This window comes from Mirounga leonina, unplaced genomic scaffold, assembly GCF_011800145.1.
Source record: "Mirounga leonina isolate KUSES-001 unplaced genomic scaffold, KU_Mleo_1.0 Mir_173, whole genome shotgun sequence".
In the NCBI taxonomy this organism is placed as follows: Eukaryota; Metazoa; Chordata; class Mammalia; order Carnivora; family Phocidae; genus Mirounga; species Mirounga leonina.
The window spans coordinates 58,652,668-58,678,080 of NW_023270447.1; the positions used below are offsets into that span (position 1 = coordinate 58,652,668).

Consider the following 25,413-nt stretch of genomic DNA (forward strand, 5'->3'; position numbering starts at 1 on the left):
GGGATAGAGGTGGGAAAGGAAATATTTAAAGGGCTGGAGGAAAGTATTTAAAGAAATGATGGCAGGGGCGCCTGGGTGGCTCAGTTGGTTAAGCGACTGCCTTCGGCTCAGGTCATGATCCTGGAGTCTCGGGATCCAGTCCCACATCAGGCTCCCTGCTCGGCGGGGAGTCTGCTTCTCCCTCTGACCCTCCTCCCTCTCATGCTCTCTGTCTCTCATTCTCTCTCTCGCAAATAAATGTCTAAAAAAAACAAACAAAAAAAACCGAACGATAGCAGAAACCTTGCCGATTTTGGTTTAAGTATAAATCCACAGATCCAAAAATCAACAAACCCAAAGCAAAAGAATCATGAAGAAAAATACACCAAAGTATTTGTCAATTTGCTGAAAACCAGTGATAGATAAAAAACCACAGGGGCACCTGGCTAGCTCAGTCAGTAGAACATCTAACTTGATCTCAGGGTGGTGAGTTCAAGCCCCATGTTGGGCATGAAGCCTACTTAAAAAAAAAAAAAAAAAGATATAAAATCGGCAAAGGAAAAAGATACTTATATAATCATAGTAACAAATATAAGAATGATAGCCAACTTCTTGTTATAAACAATGCAAGCCAGAAGATAATTTCTTTCAGTATTTTAAAAATACTGCTGTACTATCAACCTATTCTATAGCTAATGAAGTTAATCTTTCAAATATAAGAAATAAATCTTCTTCTTTCCTATAAAAGAGAGGATTCACCACCAATAGGCAATTATGAGAAAAAAAGGAAATCTAGACAGAGAGACGCCTAGGTGGCTCAGTCGGTTAAATGTCTGCCTTAGGCTCAGGTCATGACCCCAGGGACCTGGGATGGAGTCCTATATCAGACTCCCTGCTGCTTGGCTGACAAATTCTTGAAAAAAAAAAAAGGAAATCTAGGCACAAAGAAAGTAATACCAGGTAGAATTTGGATCTACATAAAAAGCATTGACAATGGTAAATGAGGGCAAATGTAAAACATTCTTTTATTTTTTTAATCTGGTTTTTTGAACTTTAATGAACATTTGGTTCATTTCTAGTTTTTGGCAATTATGACAGCTGATGTGAACATTGCTGTGTACATATTCTGGTGGACAGCTGCACATTTCTTTTTAGTACAAACTGAAAAGTCAATCAAGTTACAGGTGTTTTAGGGGTGCCTGGGTGGCTCAGTCGTTAAGCGTCTGCCTTTGGCTCAGGTCGTGATCCCAGGGTCCTGGGATCGAGCCCCGCATCAGGCTCCCTGCTCAGCAGGGAGTCTGCTTCTCCCTCCCCCACGCCCCCTGCTTGTGTTCCCTCTCTTGCTGTCTCTCTCAATGTCAAATAAATAAAATCTTAAAAAAAAAAAAGTTATAGGTGTTTTAAAGATTTTAGAAGCAAAAACAAGCATTGCCAAAGTTATTAACATAAATATTTTAGGAATAAAATCACATATGGAAACATTTCTAAATAACTGGTTTTTAAAAAGCTTTATCCAGGGCGCCTGGGTGGCTCAGTTGGTTAAGCAACTGCCTTCAGCTCAGGTCATGATCCTGGAGTCCCTGGATCGAGTCCCGCATCGGGTTCCCTGCTCGGCAGGGAGTCTGCTTCTCCCTCTGACCCTCCCCCTTCTCATGTGCTCTCTCTCAAATAAATAAATAAAATCTTTTAAAAAATAAAAAATAAAAAGCTTTATCCATTGGGGCGCCTGCGTGGCTCAGTTGGTTAAGCGGCTGCCTTCGGCTCAGGTCATGATCCTGGAGTCCCAGGATCGAGTCCTGCATCGGGCTCCCTGCTCAGCAGGGAGTCTGCTTCTCCCTCTGACCCTCCCCCACCTCATGTGCTCTCTCTCCCTCATTCTCGCTCTCAAATAAATAAAATCTTTAAAAAACAAAAAAAGCTTTCGGGGCGCCTGGGTGGCTCAGTCGTTAAGCGTCTGCCTTCAGCTCAGGTCATGATTCCAGGGTCCTGGGATCGAGCCCCACATCAGGCTCCCTGCTCTGCGGGAAGCCTGCTTCTCTCTCTCCCGCTCCCCCTGCTTGTGTTCCCTCTCTCGCTGTCTCTCTCTGTCAAATAAATAAAAAATCTTAAAAAAAAAAAAAAAAAGCTTTCTCCATAGCATGTTTCTTTTGAAAAGCAGTTACTTAAAATACCCACTTTATCTTAGGACACCTGGCTGGCTCAGCTGGTAGAACGCGTAACTCCTGATCTCCAGGTGGTGAGTTCAAGCCCCATGCTGGGCACAGAGCTTACTTTAAAAACAAAAAACTGGGGCGTCTGCCTTCAGCTCAGGTCATGATCCCAGGGTCCTGGTACCGAGCCCCACATTGGGCTCCCTGTATGGCGGGGAGCCTGCTTCTCCCTCTCCTTCTACTGTTCCCCCTGCTTGTGCTCTCTCGCTCTGTCAAATAAATAAATAAATAAAATCTTAAAAAAAAAAAAAACAACAACTTTATCTTGAACAGATTGTTTATTTTCAGACATCTGCTAGTGGGTTTACTACTGACAACCACTGTTTTTAACCTCCTAATGTGTTTAACAAAGAGCTAGGAGTACAAGCTATAAATATAAGTGTCAATTCTGCTATTCTCTTGCTATTTGTTTATCCTTGCATTATCACCTTCAATTCACCATTTCTAAGCAGGAATCTTTTAAACATTGTCCTTTTTTTTTTTTTAAAGATTTTATTTATTTATTTGACAGAGAGGGGCTCCTGGGTGGCTCAGATGGTTAGGCATCTGCCTTCAGCTCAGGTCATGATCCCAGGGTCCTGGGATTGAGTCCCGCATCGGGCTCCCTGCTAGGCGGGGAGCCTGCTTCTCCCTCTGCCTCTCTCTCTCTCTCTCTCTCTCATGAATAAAAAAATAAATAAAAAATAAAAAAACATTATTTATTTGACAGAGAGAGAGACAGTGAGCCTGATGTGGGACTCGATCTGAAGGCAGACGCTTAACAACTGAGCCACCCAGGCGCCCATATTGTCCATTTTGTAAGAGCTAGCTGAAACTGGAGAAAAAGTCTTACGTAAGCTTATTGTGGCTATCATTTAGCAGTATATAGAAATATTGGATCACTATGTTGCACACCTGAAACTACTGTCAATTTTATCTCATTTTTAAAAATCCCGGGGTGCCTGGGTGGCTCAGTTGTTAAGCGTCTGCCCTCGACTCAGGTCATGATTCCAGAGTCCTGGGATCAAGTTCTGCATTGGGCTCTCTGCTAGGTGGGAAGCCTGCTTCTCCCTCTCCTACTCCCCCTGCTTGTGTTCCCTCTCTCGCTGTCTCATAAATAAAAAAAAAGAAAGAGAGAAAGAGAAAGAAAGAAAGGAGGAAGGAAGGAAGAAAAGTAAAGGAAAAGAAAGAAAAGAAAGATCCTAATGTTTAGGGGCGCCTGGGTGGCTGAGTCAGTTAAGCATCTGCCCTGGGCTCAAGTCATAATCCCAGAAGTCCTGGGATAGAGCCCTGCATCAGGCTCCCTGCTCATCGGAAAGCCCGCTTCTCCCTCTCCCTCTGCCTGCCACTCCCCGCCCCTGCTGTGTGCTCTGTCAAAGAAATAAATAAAATCTTTAAAAAAAAAAAATTAAAAGAAATCGTGTTTAAAAATAAATCATAAATAATGCAACTGTCATAGTGTCAATCTCTGTATCATTATTAAAGCTTAATTCTTCCCTATTTTGGGGAACACTTCCTTAAACTGTAACGTAAATTCCAAGAACTGGACTTTATCTTTCTAACTTTCCTTGTTCCGCATTCCATCAGAAGATGTAACAAGGAGCAAGGCTGGATAGCTGTGTACAGGAGCCAGATTTTTCTGTTTTAACGCCACCTAAGGCTTTAAATTTTTATTCTGATGTGAGTCACTGAAGGTGTAACATGATCAATTTATTTTTTATATACTCTAACTGTAGTATAAACGATAATTTGAAGTAGATAAAATTACAAACAAGAAAATCAGTAAAAACATTATAAAAATAACATTGTAGGGGCACCTGAGTGGCTCAGTCGCATAAGTGGCCAACTCTTGGTTTCAACTCAGGTCATTTTCTTGAGATCATGAGATCAGGCCCAGTGTTGGGCTCTGCTTCAGATTCTCTCTTCCTCCAGCTCTCACCGCCTGTGAGCTCTTTCTCTCTCAAATAAATAAAATCTGTTTTTCTTTCCCATACAGTTTTGCTTTTATTTCCACACTCAGCCCATTGAGAAGCTGGCACAACCTGAATGGTGCCAGTACACCAAGGTATGCTGCTTCCCTGAGGCGCCTGGGACACAGCCACGCCAGCCCATGCACACAGGGCAGGATCTTTTTTAGAAAATACCTTTAAAAAATTAACATTGTAAAGCACTCACCAGTGATAAATTTATTCCCACTGTTTGTGGCCTAGACAAGTAAAAAGGGCCTGAACTAAGGTAGTACTGTAATCTGAGGTAGTAATCTGAGGAAGAGATGGATTAAAGCAGTGGTTCTCAAACTTCAGTCAACCTGGGAATTACTTGGAGAATATGTTAAATGCTAAGTGAAGTCAGTCCGAGAAAAATACCATATTCCACTCGTATGTGGAATTTAACAAAACAAAACAAATAAAAAGACAAACCAGACTCTTAAGAGAACAAACTGATTGGTTACCAGAGGAGAGGTGGGTGGGAGGATGAGTGAAATAGGTGAAGGGGATTAAGATAAGTACACTAATCGTGATGAGCACTGAGTAATGTATAGAATTGTTGAATCACTACACTGTATACCAGAAACTAATGTAATACTGTATGTTAATTATACTGAAATTAAAAATTTTTAAGTAAAAGAAATTTACCCTACAGATATACTAGTCCATCATTTATTACAAGGTTATTCACTGTAGTGCTAATTGTAATAACACAATACTGGAAACAACTCACATGTCTATCATTAGGGAATGTGTTGAGACAGCCACAGAATAGAACACAAGGCAGCCATAAAAAAAATTAGGGAAACTGCACCCTGATGAGGAATGATCTTCAAGATATATTGCTAAATGCGGGCGCCTGGGTGGCTCAGTTGGTTAAGCGACTGCCTTCGGCTCAGGTCATGATCCTGGAGTCCCTGGATCGAGTTCTGCATCGGGCTCCCTGCTCGGCAGGGAGTCTGCTTCTCCCTCTGACCCTCCCGACCCTCCCCCCTCTCATGCTCTCTCTCAAATAAATAAAATAAAAAATTTTAAAAAAAAAGATATATTGCTAAATGCTCAGAAATGTGTCAAGTAGGCTACCATTTATACAACAATGTAGAATTAATAACTACATACTGTTTGCTTCTATATGCATAAGGTTGTCATTGAGGGATACATAATAAATTCCTAACACTGGTTCACTCTCAGAAGAAAAACTATGTGACTAGAAAGTAAAGGGTAGAGGGACATTTCACTATATAACCAACATTCTGGATTTTAAATCAGGAATGTGTTTTCTAGTCAAAAAAATAATTAAGATACTTTTTAAAAATCAGATACCTGCCAGTATGGCCTCACCTCACACAATCAGCTTAAGTTAAATAGTGACCACTCACTTTAAGGGAGGAGAATTTACTACAATCCCTATCACTTCACTTATTCCTATTTGGCCCTCTAGACTTAACATTTCTAAGCCCTGTTATAGAATACTACGCTACTAAATATTGGTGACTGTTTGAAAATTAGAAAAGGAAAGAGTCCAAAATTTTTATTTCTGAGTTTGGGAAACGTGAGTGCTATCCAATCAAAATAAGGTGAAAATTGGAGGACTTGTATTAAGACAAGTTGATTTTGAGGAGCTTATGAAAAACTAAATGGTTAACATTCAATAGAGAATTCAGAGCAAACATCTGACTGCCAAACATAACACATGCAGTACCTATTCGTTTTCATTTAATCCTCTCACAAACCTTGTGGCAGATGGCAATGCTCCTATTTTACAGAGAAATAACTTAATTACACAGGTGATTTGGTAACATATATGACACCAACCCATTTCATACTATACTTAAATCGCCTATTGACTTTCTGTACTGCCCAAGAAGATTAAGCTCTAAGGAAAAAATCCTATCTACCTTATTCTAGCTGTATCCTAGCACCATGCTCAAGGCCTGGCACCTAATCACTATTTGTTAAAATAAGTGACCAATCCTGAATCACTAGGGTAGGATTAGGGCAAGTGACTTTGCCCTGTGAGGTGCCTGTTTCATCAACTATAATTAATAGTACCTATCTCACAGGATTTGTTTTAAAAATTAAACAAGAAAGTTCACAAAGCACTTCATTCAATGTTTGATATATAATGAATCAATAGCAATTACTAACAATGAAACAAAGAAATGGAGGTAATATCAAAGGAAAACAAAATTAGGTGGGGGTGACTGGTATGATTCAGGAAAAAGGTTAAGAATTAGAAAGCTAAGAAGAAAGACTAATTTAGCATACAGATAAATCAATGATTACTTTTAGCAATGTTATTTAGATGGCATGAAGGGAAAGAAGCCAGACCGATACAAACTGAACAAATGGTATACTCAGCACACACCCACCCTATTAGATTATGATCTGATGACCAGAAACTGAGCCTGAATTCATCTTTGTATCTCTAAAACCTAACACATTAAATATATATTAAATACATTTGCTAAATGGTTAAGCAAACAGAAGGGAAGAAAAGGGGATCTAGGAAGGCATATTCTTGTCTAAAGAAGTTTGACTATGAAGTTAAAGAAGCAAAAACAGTAGCTAAACAGAGATATATGACGGAGGAATGGTTTTTAAATGCATCCATTTTAGGATGTTTAAATGCAGAGGAGACTGCTATCTGAGGGGAAAAAAGAGCAAGCACCAAGAGACCAAATAGGTAGTTGCTGCTGGACAACTAGATATGGAGGGTGGGTGGGAAGCAAAATCTCCAATTATTATCTTCAAGATATTTTTGAACATAAACCCTCTATGAAGAAAGTATTCTATATTCAAGAGTTTTCTTCTGAAAACCCTCAAGTTCCCTAAGGGGTCTCAACCCTCTAACCATTTATTCTGTATCTGCTATAGCCAAGCAGCTGAATGAACATCCTAAGAAAACATACAAGAGCACCGAATGGACTCACTTTAAATTCTTGCCACAAACATAAAACAGGGACAACACTGGCAATCCTTTTTTTTTTTTTTAAAGATTTTATTTATTTATTCATGAGAGACAGAGAGAGAGAGAGAGAGAGAGAAGCAGGCTCCCAAGGAGCAGGGAGCCCGATGTGGGACTCGATCCCAGGACCCTGGGATCATGACCTGAGCCAAAGGCAGACGCTTAACCATCTGAGCCACCCAGGCGCCCAACACTGGCAATCCTACCACACATCCTGTAGAATTTTTTTTTTCATGAATATTTTTTCCATGTCTCCAAAATGACTGTTTCTTCTTCAAATCTCCTACACCCTACCACACTCCCCCTTACTCCTAACCTTGCCTCACACTTCATGGAACAGAAACAATTACAACAGGCCTTCCTTCACCACACCAAAACTACCAACCTGTTTGCATGTGTACCCCTATTCTCTGCTATCCTTATTTCTATGAATAAAGTTTCCATGCTAGAATCTTCATACAGCTGGTCCCTTGCCATTCATATATCATAGAGGCAATCCCTGACCATGCAATCTAAATTAATCACCCAGTTACTTTTGGGGGGCGCGTGGGTGGCTCAGTCGTTAAGCGTCTGCCTTCGGCTCAGGTCATGATCCCAGGGTCCTGGGATTGAGCCCCTGCATCAGGCTCCCTGCTCTGCAGGAAGCCTGCTCCTCCTTCTCCCACTCCCCCTGCTTGTGTTCCCTCTCTGTGTCTCTGTCAAATAAATAAAAATCTTAAAAAAAAAAAACAAAAACCACCCAGTTACTTTCATCTTAAAATGGGTAAATTAAGATAAACATCTGCACAGGGGCACCTGGTGGCTCAGTCCTTAAGTGTCTGCCTTTGGCTCAGGTCACGATCCCAGGGGCCTGGGATCGAGCCCCACATCAGGCTCCCTGCTCTGCAGGAAGCCTGCTTCTCCCTCTCCCACCCCCCCTGCTTGTGTTCCCTCTCTGGCTGTCTTCCTCCCTGTCAAATAAATAAAACCTTAAAAAAAAAAAAAAAGATAAACATCTGCACAACACTTTATCACTAACATTCTCTAATCTATGTACAGTCTATAGCCCAGTAGTAGAAACTTCATCTGAGAAGAGGGACCTCCTCTGTCTCCTTAACTATGGTACCTCTAGTAACTAAAACAAATGTTCAGTATATATAGGGGAAATACGCTTATAACCTGGGAGACAAGAAAACTGCTTCACAAATTTTCCTAAAAGAATGAATCTCAGGGGGGGCGCCTGGGTGGCTCAGCTGGTTGGGCGACTGCCTTTGGTTCAGGTCATGATCCTGGAGTCCCGGGATCGAGTCCCGCATCGGGCTCCCTGCTCAGCAGGGAGTTCTCCCTCTGACCCTCCTCCCTCTCGTGCTCTCTATCTCTCATTCTCGCTCTCAAATAAATAAATAAAATCTTTAAAAAAAAAAAAAAAGAATGAATCTCAGGGGTGCTTGGGTGGCTCAGTCAGTTAAGGGTCTGCCTTCAGCTCAGGTCATGATCCCGGGAGACTGCTTCTCCCCCTCCCTCTGCCTGCAGCTCCCCTTGCTTGTGCTCTCTCTTCTCTGTCAAATGAATAAAATCTTAAAAAAAAAAAGAAAAGAAAAAGAAAAAGAAGGAATCTCAGTTAACTTATAGAATCTCCCCCAACATGGCCACCATGAGAAACAGGAAACCAAGGCCCACGGTGGAAACCAGAAACAGAATACAGTTTTCCAGACACTTAATTATATTTATCATCATCTATCATCCTCCCTACAAAGTTTTAAGTTACTCTTACAAATATATGTAAGCTCAATATCCACCTATGATAGAATGGATAAAGTATGGTATATTCATACAGTGAAGCACTATACAGCACAAAGAAATCACTCAACAGTATATAATGTGGATGATTCTCATAATGCTGATATAAGCAACTAGACATTACTACATACTATATAATTACATTTATATAAAGTTACAAAAACTGACAAAACTATTAAGTGAAAAGAGCTACCATTGAAGAGAGGAATGTGATTAAAAGGGGAGGGGGGTTTCCCTGGGTTCCGAAGGCAGACGCTCAACAACTGAGCCACCCAGGCACCCCTCAATAAATATATCTTTAAAGACAAAAGTTTTTTAAAGTTTTATGTCAGGGCACCTTCGGCTCGGGTCATGATCCCAGGGTCCTGGGATCAAGCCCTGCATCGGGCTCCCTGCTCTGCGGGAAGCCTGCTTCTCCCTCTCCCACACCCCCTGCTTGTGTTCCCTCTCTCGCTGTGTCTCTCTCTGTCAAATAAATAAAATCTTTAAAAAATAAAGTTTTATGTCATCTTACCTATTTTTGCTTTTGTTGTCTGTGCTTTTGGTGTCCTATCCAAGACCAATTCCAATGTTACGGAACTTTTATCTTACGCTTTCTTTCAGGAATTTTAGTTTCAGGCCTTACATTTAGGTGTTTAATTCCTTTTCAGCCCAATTTTGTGTATGGTGTAAGATAAGGGTCCAACTTCATTCTTCTGCATCAGCATATCCAGTTTTCCCAACACCATTTGTTGAAGAGACTGTCCTTTCCTCATGAAGTGGTCTTGGTATCCTTGTCAAAGATCATTTGACCCTATGTGAGGATGTATTTCAGGGTTTTCTATTCTGTTCATTGGTTTATTTGTCTGTCTTTATGCCAGTTACCACAGTTTTCATTACCATAGCTTTGTAATGGCTTGAAATCAGGAACTGGGCCCTCCAACTTTGCTCTTTTTTAAAACTGCTTTGGCTTTTTGGGATCCAAGTGAGATTCCTTATAAATTGTAGGATGAAATTTTCTATTTCTGCAAAATATGCCATTGAAATTTTGATATGGATTGTGTTCAATCTATAAATCTCTTTGATAGTATGGACATCTTTAATTTTTTTTAAGATTTTATTTGACAGAAAGAGGGACCATGAGAGAGGGAACACAAGCAGGGAGAGCGGGAAAGGGAGAAGCAGGCTTCCTGCCAAGCAGGGAGCCTGATGCAGGGCTCGATCCCAGGACCCTGGGACCATGACCTGAGCCGAAGGCAGACGCTTAACCACTGAGCCACCCAGGCAACCCCCCCTTTTTTTTTTTAAGATTTTTACTTTATCAGAGAGAGAGTGCTAGAGAGCACAAGCAGGGAGAGCAGCAGACAGAGGGAGAAGCAGGCTCCCCACTGAGCAAGGAACCCTATGCAGGACTCGATCACAGGACCCTGGGATCACGACCCAAGAGGAAGGCAGACACTTAACGGACTGAGCCACCCAGGCACCCCTGGACATCTTTTTTTTTTTTTTTTAACTTTTTAACTGAGGGGCACCTGGGTGGCTAATTCAGTTAAGCGGCTGCCTTAGGCTCAGGTCATGATCCCTGGGATCAAGCCCCACATTGGGCTCCCTGATCAGCAGGGACCCTGCTTCTCCCTCTCCCTCTGTCCTTGTTCTGCCTGCTTGTGCTCTGTCAAATAAATAGACAAATGGATAGACAGATCCATAGACAGATCTTTTTAATTGAGAGTATGCATGAACAAGGGGAGGGGTGAAGGGAGAGGGGGAAAGAGACTCTCAAGCAGACTCCTCGCTGAGAACAGAGTCTGATGCAGGGTGCGATCTCAGAACCCTGAGACTATGACCTGAGCCGAGAAACCAAGAGTCAGACACCCAAACGACTGAGCCACCCAAGCACCCCAGGACATCTTAATATTAAGCATTCCAACACAAAACAGGGTAAGTCTTTCCATTTATTTGTATCTTCTTGAATTTTTCAGCCATGTTTTATAGTTTTTACTTCAAAAGTTTGTACAAGGGGCGCATAGGTAGCTCAGTCAGTTGGGCCTCCAACTCCTGGTTTCAGCTCAGGTCATGATCTCATGGGTTATGAGATGTAACCCTGTGTCAGGCTCCATGCTTAGTGGTAGTTGGCTTGAGGATTCGCTCCCTCTGTCCCTCCCCCCTACTCTCATGCACCCAGGCTAGCTCGCTCTCAAATAAGTCTTAAAAAAGCTTGTACAAGTTTTTCACTCCTTGGTCAGGCTTATACCTAGTATCTAACTCTTTGACTCTATTTTAAATGGAATTCTTTCCTTTTCAGATTATTCGTTATTATTGTATAAGAACGTAACTGATTTTAAGATTTTATTTTCGGGGCACCTGGGTGGCTCAGTCGTTAAGTGTCTGCCTTCGGCTCAGGTCATGATCCCAGGGTTCTGGGATCGAGCCCCACGTTGGGCTCCCTGCTCGGTGGGAAGCCTGCTTCTCCTTCTCCCACTCCTCCTGCTTGTGTTCCCTCTCTCGCTGTCTTTCTCTGTCAAATAAATAAATAAAATCTTTAAAATAAAAAAATAAAGATTTTATTTTCAAGTAATCTGTATACCCAACACGGGAATTAAACTCACAACCCTGAGATCAAGAGCCACATGCTCCACTGACTGAGCCAGCTAGGTGCCCCAAAACACAACTGATTTTTAACTTAGTAACTTAAAACTTTGCAGGGAACCTGCCTGGCTCAGTCAGTAGAGGATACAACTCTTGATTTCAGGGTTTTAAGTTCGAGCCCCTGTTGCAGGTAGAGATTATGTAAAAATAAAACCTTAAACAAAACTCTGCAGTATTTATTAGTTCTAATAGTTTTTTTGTGTAATCTTTCAGGTGGACCTCATTTTAAATTTTATTTACTTATTTTTTAAAGATTTATTTATTTGAGGAGCACCTGGGTGGCTCAGTCGTTAAGCGTCTGCCTTCGGCTCAGGTCATGATCCCAGGGTCCTGGGATCGAGCCCCACATTGGGTTCCCTGCTCAGCAGGAAGCCTGCTTCTCCCTCTCCCACTCCCCCTGCTTGTGTTCCCTCTCTCACGGTCTCTCTCTCTGTCAAATAAATAAAATCTTAAAAAAAAAATTTTATTTATTTGAGAGACAAAGAGACTGAGAGTGAGAAAGAAGGCATGCCAGCAGGGGAAGGGGCAGAAGGAGACGGAGAGATAAGCAGACTCCCCACTAAGTGCGGAACCCCATGCAGTGCTCATCTCATGAACCTGAGATCATGACCTGAGCTGAAACCAAGAGTCAGATGCTCAACCGACCAAACCACCTAGGCACCCCTCTTTTATTTATTTTTAAAAATTTTAATTCCAAAAAAATAATAAAAATAAAAAATTTAATTTCAGTATAGTTAATATACAGTGTTGTATTAGTTTCAGGTGTGTAATACAGTGATTCAACAATTCTATACATTGCTCAGTGCTCATCACAGTAAATGTACTTTTTTTCTTTAAGTAGGCTCCAGGCCCAGCATGGGGTTTGAATTCACAAGACCAAGAGTCTCATGGTCTACAAATGAGCCAGCCAGGTGCCCATGATAACTGTACTTTTAATCCTCTTCATCTATTTCACCCATCAACCCATCCACCTCTCCTCTGGTAACCACTAGTTTGTTCTCTATAGTTAAGAGTCTGTGTTTTGGTTTGTCCTTCTCTTTGTTCAATTGTTTTGCTTCTTAAATTGAGTGGACCTCCTTCTTTGAAGTGGTTAAGTGAAGAATGTTTTTGGACATGTATATAATTAGCATTATCAAGGTTAATGGGATGTGATGATGAGTTAATTGTCTTAAGAGTACAAGGTCAAGGGGAGCCTGGGTGGCTCAGTTGGTTAAGCGACTGCCTTCGGCTCAGGTCATGATCCCAGAGTCCCTGGATCGAGTCCCGCATTGGGCTCCCTGCTCAGCGGGGAGCCTGCTTCTCCCTCTGACCCTCCCCCCTCTCATGCTCTATCTCATTCTCTCTCTCAAATAAATAAATAAAATCTTTAAAAAAAAAAAAAAAAAGAGTACAAGGTCAAGGGTGCCTGGGCGGCTCAGTTAATCATCTGACTTCAGCTCAGGTCATGATCTCTGGGTCCTGGGATGAAGCCCCTCGTCGGATTGCCCGCTCAGCAGAGTCAGCTTCTCCCACTCCTCCTCCCTCTGCCCCTCCTCCTCACTTGTGGTCATGCTCTAATAAATAAAATCTTTAAAAACAAACAAACAGGGCGCCTGGGTGGCTCAGTCGGTTAAGCGACTGCCTTCGGCTCGGGTCATGATCCTGGAGTCCTGGGATCGAGTCCCGCATCGGGCTCCATGCTCGGCAGGGAGTCTGCTTCTCCCTCTGACCCTCCTCCCTCTCATTCTCTCTGTCTCAAATAAATAAATAAAATCTTAAAAAACAAAAAAACAAAAAAACAGTACAAGGTTATACTCCTCTTATTGAGAAATAATTTCAACACATTTATTTTTCTGCCCTGACCTCAAAAAAGCACCCTGAAATTACCAAATAACAATTCAACTAAAACCATCTTCTAATAGTTTTTTGTTGTTTTCCTCCCCAGATCCACCAGAGGGACTCTTCTCCCACTTACACATTTGAACGAATACCTACCTACCTTACTCCTCTACCCCACTGAAAGATAGGTACTCTGGTAATCTGGCTAAATCTTTCACACAAATAACTACGACATTAATTCATCATAAATCCATGGAGCTAACTCACAAGAAGTTATCTTAATCTTATTTTAAACAGCAAAATACTAGGGGCTCCTGGGTGGCTCAGTCATTAAGCGTCTGCCTTCGGCTCAGGTCATGATCCCAGGGTCCTGGGACTGAGCCCTGTGTTGGGCTCCCTGCTCAGCGGGAAGCCTGCTTCTCTCTTCCACTCCCCCTGCTTGTGTTCCCTCTCTCACGGTCCGTCAAATAAATAAAATCTTAAAAAAGAAAAAAAAAAACAACAGCAAAATACTAAGCACTAACGTAACACCTACACCAACAAAGAGGAAACAAACCACTTGTGGAAATAGAAAGGACAAACCCAGAACTTTAAGATTACTGAGCTAAACCACTTATTTTGACATCTCTTTCTCAAGCAACAAATAAGCAGCGCAGGAATTAGACAACAGCTAAGCCAAAATCCAGTGCATTACATAAGACTCCTTTCTGAGCTTTCTTTCCTCCTTACACACTGCTATATTCTTTATCTTTTCTAACATAAACAAAAAGATTAAGAACTAGTTAGAAAGGTAGTAAGGACAAAGACTGATTTAGCACTTAGTCACTCCTTTAGCAACGTTGTTTAAATGGCACGAGGCTTCGAAGAGAGGCCAAAATGAAGCTTTTTACAGCTAACAAAATTGTGGTCCAACATCCCTCTACGTAAGCAATGAAGTTGGTATCAAAATCAACTCTGAACTGAAGTTTATTTCTCATTCCATTTTTTCTCCCTACTGGTTTTTAAAGTTATACACATTTTTATTCTTTCAGTGGTTATACTAGAATTATAAAATGCATCATATGAAAATCTAAACAAGTCATTATTATTATTTTTTTTTTAGATTTTATTTATTGGGGCGCCTGGGTGTCTCAGTCGTTAAGCGTCTGCCTTCGGCTCAGGTCATGATCCCAGTGTCCTGGGATTGAGCCCCACACCGGGTTCCCTGCTCAACAGGAGGCCTGTTTCTCCCTCTCCCACTACCCCTACTTGTGTTCCATCTCTGGCTGTCTCTCTGTCAAATAAATAAATATTTATTTGTTTATTTGAGAGAGAGAGCATGAGTGGTGGGGGAAGGGAAGCGGGAGGAGAGGCAGACTCCCTACTGAGCAGGGAGCCCGATGCAGGACCCCATCCCATCCCAGAGTCCTGGGATCATGAACTGAGCCCAAGGCAGACACTTAACCGAGTGAGCCACCCAGGCGCCCCTAAACAAGTCATCTTCTTCACCCTCCCCCTTAAACACCTTAGACACTTTACCTCTGAAGACCCCACTTATTTAACTGAGAAATGCCATCTTTACTGTTCCCTCAGACTAGCTAATTAGGTTTTCATGTAATTTACTCCCAAAGTAAGCTTTTTCATGGGTAATGAAAGTATAAAAATGAAATACTGGGGTTTAACCCAGACTGTGCCATTTATGAATATGGAAATTATTTCACCACTCTAATCTTGATTTTCCTTACCTGTAAAAGGAGGATAACTACTTCATAGCAAACTCATGTGGGTCAAGTAAAAACATTCAAAAAAGCACTTAATACAATTGGTCAGTTTTAGTTTGCGACTCATGGTAGGAGGAACTTATGGTTTATTTTCCTTTCTGGAGGCACATGAGTTCTTTCTCAGTGCATGACCTGCCAGGAAGCTGGAGACTAGTTCACCACTACCTTAACTTTAGCTATACACAGATAACATCTGGAAATCTGCAATCCGTATTCCTTGATAATTTTATCGCAAAACCAAACCAAACCCGGGGCGCCTGCGTGGCTCAGTCATTAAGCGTCTGCTTTCGGCTCCGGTCGTGGTCCTAGTGGGATCGAGCCCCACATCGGGCTCCCTGCTCGGCGGGAAGCCTGCTTCTCCCTCTCCCACTCCGTCTGTCAAATAAAATCTTAAAAGGAAAAAAACAAACAAAACCAAACCCTTAATACTTTTATTAAGGGTTGAGAGGGCAAGGATCCCTCTAAGTGGAATGATTGCTAGAGTCGTCTAGCGCACCATAAAATGGTCTCCTGAGCCTCAGTCTCAAATAAGGAGCTCCTTAAAAAAAAGACACCACACGACTCACAAAGCTCAAGCTTTTCTGTCCTATCAATGAATGATGAAGCTGAAAACAGAGCTTGAAACTAAAATCGTATTTTCTTTTTTTTCTTTAAAGATTTTATTTATTTGAGAGAGAGAACGAGATAGAGCATGAGAGGGGGGAGGGTCAGAGGGAGAAGCAGACTCCCCGCCCAGCAGGGAGCCTGATGCGGGACTTGACCTGAGCCGAAGGCAGTCGCTTAACCAACTGAGCCACCCAGGCGCCCTAAAATCGTATTTTCTAAGCGCTCCCACGTGATCCGGAGGGTGGTTTGTGAACCACTGCTCAACGTGAGCCCAACAGGGAAACGAACCAAAAAGTGGTAGGTAGCACAGGTAGAGATAAGTAAACCTCCAGTAACTGTGAATGTATCAACACCATCACAGTGTAAGTCTATAAACCAATCATAAAACGTCACAGCAACCTTTTTCTTTATAGTGGAGGAAACTAACTTCTAAAGTGCAGAAGGGAAAAAATAAAACCAGGCCCCTAAAAAACAAGGGAAGATTGGGAAGTCAGACCCACTAGATGAAAACAGCACTTGCTTCCTCGAATTAACTGTTTCCTTTCACCGTTCAAGAAATACCTTACGTCTGACAAACATTGTGGCGCTTTCAAAGCAATCGTTTCTACCCAGTCCTCCTAATACATTTCGCGCCTACTACCGCCCATTCGCCTAGCAAACAAACACTGCTGGAAGGGGAGTTCCACGCAGCGCTGGGTGAAGATACTTTGCGTCCCGATTAAAATCCCTCCGAAGCAGCCAAGTCTCTAGCCAGCACTCCCGAAGCCTAAAGAGTCACTATGCTCTCCACCACAGGCCTAAAAACGAGGACAGCTGAGAGCAGGAGGGCAGGAGATGGGCGAGGAGACCGTGGGAAACAAGCTTCACCACGCCACACCGCGGAAGTTGGAGAATCTCCGCGAGCCGCACAGCCCCAAACAATGGAGTTTTCCCGCCTCCTCAGGACCCCGCCCCCTGCTCCAGAGCCGGCGGGGGAAAGCGAACGCTCGCGCACGTGGCCCCGCCCCCTGAAAGCCCCGCCCCCTCCCGAGCCCACCGGGCCAGCCTCCCTCCTCGTGCAAGGGTGTTTTTTTTTTGGCGCCAAATCTCTGTTAGTTATTTTCCCGGGTTGCTTGGGGACACTACTGGAGGCGCGAGCCAGGAGTGCGGGGACAGTACGGGCATAAACACAAACGGGAGCCCTGTGGCCCCGCCTCCTCGCCGATAGCCCCTGGCCGGGGGAGGAAGAAGAGGGGCAGACGATGGAGCAGCCGTCGCTGCCCCCGGCAAGATGGCGGCCGCGAAAAGCGGGGCAGGGGGCGGCAGCCGAATAGTGTTACTGCTAATGCGCGAGGTTCTCTGCAAAAGGTGGGTTCCTACAGTCCCGGCCTCCCCGAACTGCGACGGCTGCTCAGTAGGAGGCAAGCCCTTCCTCTCACGGGTCTGTCCCTCCCGGGGAGCCCCCGGCCACCCCCTCCCCGTGGACTGGACAGTGCCTCAAGCTCTCCACGGTCCCGCTTACTTGTCGGCGGAAACCAGCTCCGCAGCGATGGCGGCAGTGGCTGTGGACTCTGCGGCCATCGTTCCCCTGAGGTGGTGGACCAGCGGGCGGAATAGAGTCTGTGAGGAAAACAGGAAATTTGGGACGCCAGAGACCTATTCAGGGACAGAAAATGGCAGATTGGAGACCCCGCGCGGCTAGGTCCCTTTATATACCAGAGCCCTTTGCCCCGCCCATCCACTTCCGGGTCCTCCCCCTCGAGTTTAAAGGGCCAGGACTCTGCCCCAGTCCCTCCCAAGGACACCCCCGCACTCCCCGTCTTGCTCTGTGGGGTACCTTCCCTCTCTGGCCCAGTTTCCCCCAGAAAAGCAACTTCCTGCTTCTCTAGCAAGTCGCGTAAGAACTGGAGTCTTGGTACTACAACTCTTGACTGGGCGTCGACCAGCGGCTTCCACATAAGGGGAAGCTGGCGCTTCTCTGCATGGTTGGAGAGTGTAGCCGAGGGTCTCTTTCCGGTCCTGATACTCAGTGAGGTGACCGAAACTTTCTGCCTGTCCTCTCAGTCCTAACGGGTGGACACGTAAGAACCGGGCACGGGTACAGCGGCAACGGTTAGAACTGATTTCGGTGAGAGACTCGTGGCTCTAAGCCTCAGCAACAATTGACGCAAGAAAATGCTATCCTAGGATTGGCTACCGCTGAAACTACCGCGCTTGATTCAAAGTCAGTATTGCGGCGGGACGCAGCTGGCTCCTCCCTCTGGGCCCACCCTCTTCAGCTGGCCCAATCCGCTGACGCCATCCTCTTAGGCCCTACCCAGACTCCAAATCTGGCTAGTTTAGTGCCCCCGGCTCTTTTCCTCCGCTCAGAGCTACCGTTTGTCGTTTGCCCAGTGCGTGCCAGAGTACTGTGCTTAGACACTTTAAAGTTGTTGGCGGTTTTATTTAATCTTAACGCTATTGGTGAGATCGGGATTATCAGCCCCATTTGGTAGAAATAGAAACCAAGATTTAGAGAAGGTGTGACTTGTTCAGAAAGCTGCAAGACAAGTCGGCTACGGAAAGCAGTGTGCCTCATTTCCTACTACCCGCAGAGTGGAAGATAACTGGCAGGCTGCAATGGTTGCACTTTCTCCATGGCCTTCCCTACAGTGATCAGAACAGGGGTTTTATTTCTGTCCAGGCTTTGACACCCTGGGAAATATTCCTGCAAAGGATTCTTCCTCCAGTCTGTAAAGGGTCAGACACGTTGAAATCTGGGGGGCGTAGAGCTGGACCTGGAAATACCAATACCTGTGGTAAACAGACGTGGGATCCCCGTTATTAGCTGCGTGACCTGAGCCAAATCATGTAATCTTTTAAGATTAATGTAAAATGAGGACAATATTAGTATTCACCCGTTAAGGATATTGTGAGAATTAGAGGAAATGCTTGTTTCAACAATCAACACTATACCTGGCTCATGTTAAGCAGTCATTAAATGGCTACCACTGTCTGATAACATGGTGGCTGGAGGGTTGGTTTGAGGAGGGGGAGATCTCTTCAGAGTCCTTGCAGCCATGGCTAGGGCCTGAGAAATCCAGTCTGGTACCTAGTGTGACCCACTCATCTGTTAAACTAATATTCACAGAGCCACTATGATGTGCAAGCCGTTGTACTAGGGCCTAACGACAGAACAGATGCTCTCTTTGAGGAACTCGGCTGTATGAAAAATAGATTTTAAAATAGATATTAGCGGTGCCTCAGTGGTTGGGCATCTGCCTTCGGCTGGGGTAGTGATCCTGGGGTCCTGGGATGGAGCCTGGCAGAGGGCTCCCTGCTCAGTGGGGAGCCTGCTTCTCCCTCTCCTGTTCCCCCCTGCTTGTGCTCTTGCTCTCTGCTCGCTCTCTCTCTCAAATAAATAAATAAAATCTTAAAGTAAAATAGATATTAAGGAGTGCCTGGGTGGCTCAGTTGGATTAGCTTCCTGACTCTTGATTTTTGGCTCAGGTCATGATCTCAGGGGTGTCAGAGCTCGGTGTGGGGCTCTGCAATCAGTGTGGAGTCAGCTTGGGAATCTCCGCACTCTCCCTCTACCCCTCCCATCAAATAAATAAATAAAAATCTAAAAAAAAAAATTTCTCTCTCCTCCCGCTGCCTCTCCCCACCCTACTCTCTAAAAATAAAAAAGAAGGAATTTTGAGCTCCTTATCATTGCCTGCAAGGTCCTCCATGATCTAGCTCCAATCCACCTCTCCAAATTCATTTCATACTGCTCCCCTCACTTTACCATCCTACTGTGTTGATCTTTCTGTTCCTCAGAATGCCCAAGCCCTTTCTCATATCCAGAGGCCTTTGCACTTGTTACCTTACTGCCTAGAAAGCTCTTCTCCCAATAGTTTGAAATGATTAGCTCTTATTCATCTTTTAGGCCTCATCTTAAATGTTACTTACCCCAAAGGGCCTTCCCAATCCACTCAGTCAAAATTAGCTTCCTTTTTTTATTTCTTCCATTGTGCTCATCAAAATCTGAAGTTATTTACTTGGGGTTTTTGGGGTTTTTTTACCTGTCACCCAGTTCTAAGTATAGGTTCCATGTGATTTTATCTGTTTTGTTTACAGCTAAATCCCCAATGCATACAATAGTGGCTGACTATTACTAGGTGTCCAAAGTGAATTTTTGGATGAATGAATGAATGAAGCATTCATAGTATAATCATAATTAGAACTGGAAGAAATTTCATTCTGAATATATCTACTTAAAATAAGAACCAATATTTCATAGTAAGTAATGAAGGTAATGGGACTTTTTGGGGGGCAGGAATCTTACATTTAACAGACTGGGGGGGACATCCAGTTAAAGATGGTGGGTTGAACACATACATTTACATCCATTCCCTTTTGAAGCCTATCTAAATAACAATAAAGGAAATTCTTTTATTTGTTGTTTGTTTTGTTGTTCTTTTTAAGGTAAGACAAGATCAAAGAGAATGGGAGAGGAAGCAACAGCAATAAAATCTTAAAAGCTGGAAAATGAATGGACAAGTAGTAATTGACCTAGCAGACTAAGAAAGGAGAGTCCCAATGGGGAAAGCCAAGAAGCAACCAGATTGACAATAGAGAAATCATGAACTATCAGGAATTGGTTGCAGCAGTTACCTCTAGGAATAAAGGATGAAGATAAGGCTGAAAAAAGTGGGTTATGTTGAAAAATTTTAAGAAGCAGACAGTATAAAGCTACTCCCCCAAAGCAATAGAAGTCTATTTTCTGGACAGGATAAAACAAAAAAGGATGTTGAACTGAGTGAAAGTTGAGAGTAGAAGGATATTGAAAAGAAAGGGATTAAATGATTACATACAAAATGTTGAGACCTTGTGACAGTTGTCTCTCCATATGCATTTTTCCCTTTTTCTATAGTAATAACAGAACCTGATTTTTTTTTTTAATTTTTATTTATTCATTTGAGACACAGAGATACAGAGAGAGAGCACGAGCAGGGGGAGAGGCAGAGGGAGAGGGAAGGCAGGCTTTCCCCGATGAGCCAGGAGTCGACGTGGGGCTTAATCCCAGGACCCTGGGATCATGACCTGAGCCAAAGGTAGACACTTAACCGTCTGAGCCACCCAGGTGCCCCAGAACACTGATTTTAATTTATGTATTTATTTTAGTGCAAAGCCACGAGAATAAAACTAAAATCATCACTGTCCCATGGAGGTAGTGTTCACATGATGACGTTTTGGTCAATGGTAAGTGAACAGAAGCAATGTGTGCAACTTCCAGATAGACACATTAAAGGGAAGGGGCTTGTCTTTCACAAGACTTGGTGGTGAGTCTTCTTGGACTATGTCAATCAGGGCAGTGTCCCAGGAATGACAAAGCAGTAACAGAGAAGCCTACGTTCCTAGCATCATGGAGCCACCATACCACCTCCAAGCTGCTTATTTTCAAAATGTTATATAAGACAGAAATAAACTTCTTAGGTATATTATCACATATCAAGCAACTACTAGAATTGCAAAATAAAGGGCGCCTGGGTGGCTCAGTTGGTTAAGCGACTGGCTTCGGCTCAGGTCATGATCCCGGAGTCCTGGGATCGAGTCCCACATCGGGCTCCGGGCTCAGCAGGGAGCCTGCTTCTCCCTCTGACCCTATCCCCTCTCATGCTGTTTCTCTCTCTCTCTCTCAAATAAATAAATAAATAAATAAAATCTTAAAAAAAAAAAAAAAGAATTGCAAAATAAATAGAAATAAATCAATAATTGTAGTTGAGGGGCACCTGGGTGGCTCAGTTGTTAAGTGTCTGCCTTCAGCTCAGCTCATGGTCCCAGGGTCCTAGGATCGAGCCCCACATCGGGCTCCCTGCTCAGCGGGAAGCCTGCTTCTCCCTCTCCCATTCCCCCTGCTTGTGTTCCCTCTCTCACTGTGTCTCTCTCTGTCAAATAAATAAATAAAATCTTGGTGGTGCCTGGGTGGCTCAGTCGTTAAGCATCTGCCTTCAGTTCAGGTCATGATCCCAGGGTCCTGGGATCGAGCCCCGCATCGGGCTCCCTGCTTTGCGGGGAGCCTGCTTCTCCCTCTCCCACTCCCCCTGCTTGTGTTCTCTCTCTCGCTGTGTATCTCTCTCTGTCAAATAAATAAAAAATAAACAAAATCTTTAAATAAATAAATAAAATCTTTTTAAAAATAATAATTGTAGTTGAGGGGCACCTGAGTGGCTCACTTGGTTAAGCGTCTGCCTTCTGCTCAGGTCATGATCTCAGGGTCCTGGGATCAAACCCCAAGTCAGGCTCCCTGCTCAGCCAGGAGTCTGCTTTTCGCTCTCCCTATGCCCCTCCCCACCCCACCTGTGCTCATGCTCTTTCTCTTTCTCTCTCAAATAAATAAATTAAATCTTTGAAAAAAAATAAATAAATAATTGTGTTGAAATTTAACTTTTTTTTAAGATTTTATTTTATTTATTTGAGAGAGCGTGAGAGAGAGAGCACAAGATGGGGTAGGTTCAGAAGGAGAAGCAGACTCCCCGCTGAGCGGGGAGCCCGATGCGATGCCAGACTCGATCCCGGGACCCCAGGATCATGACCTGAGCCTAAGGCAGTCGCTTAACCAACACAGCCACCCAGGCACCCTGTGTTGAAATTTTAAATGCATGTCACTCAGAAATCATTACAAGCACATAAAAAAGAAGCAGAAATGTTGAAAACATGACTAATACTATTAATATGCTCAAGTGACTAAATATATATAGAAATCTATACTCGGGCGCCTGGGTGGCTCAGTCGTTAAGCGTCTGCCTTTGGCTCAGGTCATGATCCCAGGGTCCTGGGATCGAGTCCCGCATCGGGTTCCCTGCTCGGCAAGAAGCCTGCTTCTCCCTCTCCCACTCCCCCTGCTTGTGTTCCTGCTCTCGCTCTCTCTCTCTCTGTCAAATAAATAAATAAAATCTTTAAAAAAAAAAAAATCTATACTCAAAAAAATCTATACTCAAAACAGCAAATACACATTATACTCAAGCATTACATATCATTTACAAAAATGCACCATATTTTAGGCCACAAAGAAAGTCTCAATAAATTCTAAAGAATCATCATCATTATTATTATTATACAATCTTCTCCAACCACTAAGCTTTATCGCACTGCAGATTGACATTTATACAGTTGACCCTTGAACAACATGGGTTTGAATTGCATGGATCCACTTACACATGGATTTTTTACAGCGTAGCACTATAAACGTATTTTCTCTTCCTTATGGTTTTCTTTTTTTTTTTTTAAAGATTTTATTTATTTATTTGACACAGAGAGAGAGACAGCTAGAGAGGAAACACAAAGCAGGGGAGGTGGGAGAGGGAGAAGCAGGCCCCGGCCTAGGAGGGAGTCCAATGCGGGGCTCAATCCCAGGACCTGGGTATCATGACCTGAGCCGAAGCTCAAAGACTGAGCCACGCAGGCACCCCTCCTTATGGTTTTCTTAATAACATTTTCTTCTCTCTAGCTTACTTTATCGTAAGAATACAGTATGTAATGCATATAACATACAAAATACATGTTAATTAACTATCTTATTGGTAAGGTTTCTAGTTCACAGTAGGCTATTAAGTTTTGGGGTAGTCAAAAAGCTATTATGTGGGTTTTCGTGTGGGGGTGAGGGGGAAGAAGGATCAGTGCCCCTAACTTCTGCATTATTCAAGGGTCAACTGTATATAGTGTAAACAACAGTATAAATACCCATCCCCTTGGCTCAGGTCATGATCCTGGAGTCCAGGGATCCAGTCCCGCATCGGGCTCCCTGCTCAGTGAGGAGCCTGCTTCTCCCTCTAACCCTCCCCCCTCTCATGTACTCTCTCTGTCGCTCTCATTCTCGCTCTCTCAAATAAATAAATAAATCTTAAAAAAAAAAAAAAGAAATACCCATCCCTTGGGTTAAAAAAATCACGAAGCAAGTTAAATACTTAAAATTGAGTGATAATGAACACTCTATACGTCAAAATTCATGGGACATAAAGCTGCATTTATATGAATTCTAGCTTTCAAAAAATTTCATCGGGAAACAGAGGCACCTGGGTGGCTCAGTCATTAAGAGGCTGCCTTCGGCTCAGGTCATGATCCCAGGGTCCTGGGATCGAGCCCCACATTGGGCTTCCTGCTCCGTGGAGAGCCTGCTTCTCCCTCTCCCACTCCCCCTGCTTTTGTTCCCTCTCTTGCTGTGTCTCTCTCTGTCAAAAAAATAAATAAAATTTTTTTAAAAAGTTTTATCAGGAAACAAAAAGCATGACCTAAGAATTCAATTTACGAAGTTAGAAAAAAAGCAATAAAGAAATCTCAGGAGGGAAAGACATAAGGAGGATAGGGCAGAAATCAAGAGAAACAAAAGAATAATAAAACTAAGGACTGGTTCTTTGAAAGAAATTAAAATATGCATAAGAAAAAGTATATAGAGGGGTGCCTGGCTGGCTCAATCGGAAAAGCATGAGACTCTTGATCTTGTGATACTGAGTCCGAGCCCCACATTGGGTGTAGATTACTTAAAAATAAACTCAAGGAGGGGCGCCTGGGTGCCTCAGTCATTGAGCGTCTGCCTTCGGGGTCATAGTCCCGGGGTCCTGGGATCGGCCCTGCATCCGGCTCCCTGCTCAGCGGGAAGCCTGCTTCTCCCTCTCCCACTCCCCCTGCTTGTGTTCCCTCTCTCACTGTGTCTCTCTCTGTCAAATAAATAACTAAAATCTTAAAAATAAATAAATAAATAAACTCAGGGGTGCCCGGGTGGCTCAGTTGTTAAGTGTCTGCCTTTGGCTCAGGTCATGATCCCAGGGTCCTGGGATCGAGCCCCACATTGCGCTCTCTGCTCAGCAGGAAGCCTGCTTCTGCCTCTCCCACTCCTCCTGCTTATGTTCCCTTCTCGCTGTCTCTCTCTATGTCAAATAAATAAATAAAATCTTAAAAAAAACAAAAAACAAAAAACTGACTCTTGGTTTTGGCTCCAGTAGTGATCTCAGGGTCATGAGATTGAGCCTGGAGTTTGGCTCCATGCTGAGCATGGAATCTGCTTGGGACTCTCTCTCCCTCTCCATTTGCACCTCCCCCCCCAAGCTCTCTCTCTCTCAAATAAATATATAAATTCTTTAAAAGGAGTATCCCTAAAATTAAAGAAACAGTCTTGGTTCTCCACTCCATTGAAAGAGAAACAACCCTTTGAATTGGATAATCCTGGATGCAGAAAAATGAAATGGAATGCAATTTAAAGGTAATTAAATATGGATTAATTATCCTGGGAAAAATATATCTTATTCATATATTTATTATGCTAGCTCAGGCTTGCTTGTCATGTTGTATAAAACAACCTATTAAAACCTTGAGAGGCCATGGGCGCTTGGGTGGCTCAGTCGGTTAAGCGTCTGCCTTCAGCTCAGGTCATGATCCCAGGGTCCTGGGATCAAGCCCCACATCGGGCTCCCTGCTCCGCGAGAAGCCTGCTTCTCCCTCTCCACTCCCCTGCTTGTATTCCCTCTCTCACTGTGTCTCTCTCTGTCAAATAAATAAATAAAATCTTTAAAAATAAATAAATAAACAGGGCGCCTGGGTTGCTCAGATGGTTAAGCATCTGCCTTAGGCTCAGGTCATGATCCCAGACTCCTGGGATGGAGTCCCGCATCGGGCTCCCTTCTTAGCGGGGAGCCTGCTTCTCCCTCTCTCTCTCTCTCTGTCTCTCTCTCTCTGTGTCTCTTATGAATAAATAAAATCTT

General features: G+C 43.5%; 1 protein-coding gene across 2 annotated transcripts in view; it reads right to left on the minus strand.

The window, feature by feature from the left end:
* The window catches only part of NASP (nuclear autoantigenic sperm protein), a 41,730-nt gene extending 24,118 nt beyond the window's left edge, over positions 1-17,612 (minus strand). Inside the window, exons 1-2 of one of the 2 annotated variants that reach the window (XM_035018695.1) lie at positions 17,529-17,612; positions 17,214-17,347 (exon numbers count right to left, since the gene is read on the minus strand). Coding sequence is in view for 1 of the 2 variants with exons in the window: in XM_035018694.1 (XP_034874585.1) it covers positions 17,214-17,272 (59 nt within the window). In the remaining variant the exon portion in view is untranslated. Of the gene's footprint in view, positions 1-17,213; positions 17,414-17,528 lie in introns of those variants that run through there. The other variant, XM_035018694.1, reaches the window with a different exon arrangement.
* Positions 17,613-25,413: the final 7,801 nt, after the last annotated feature.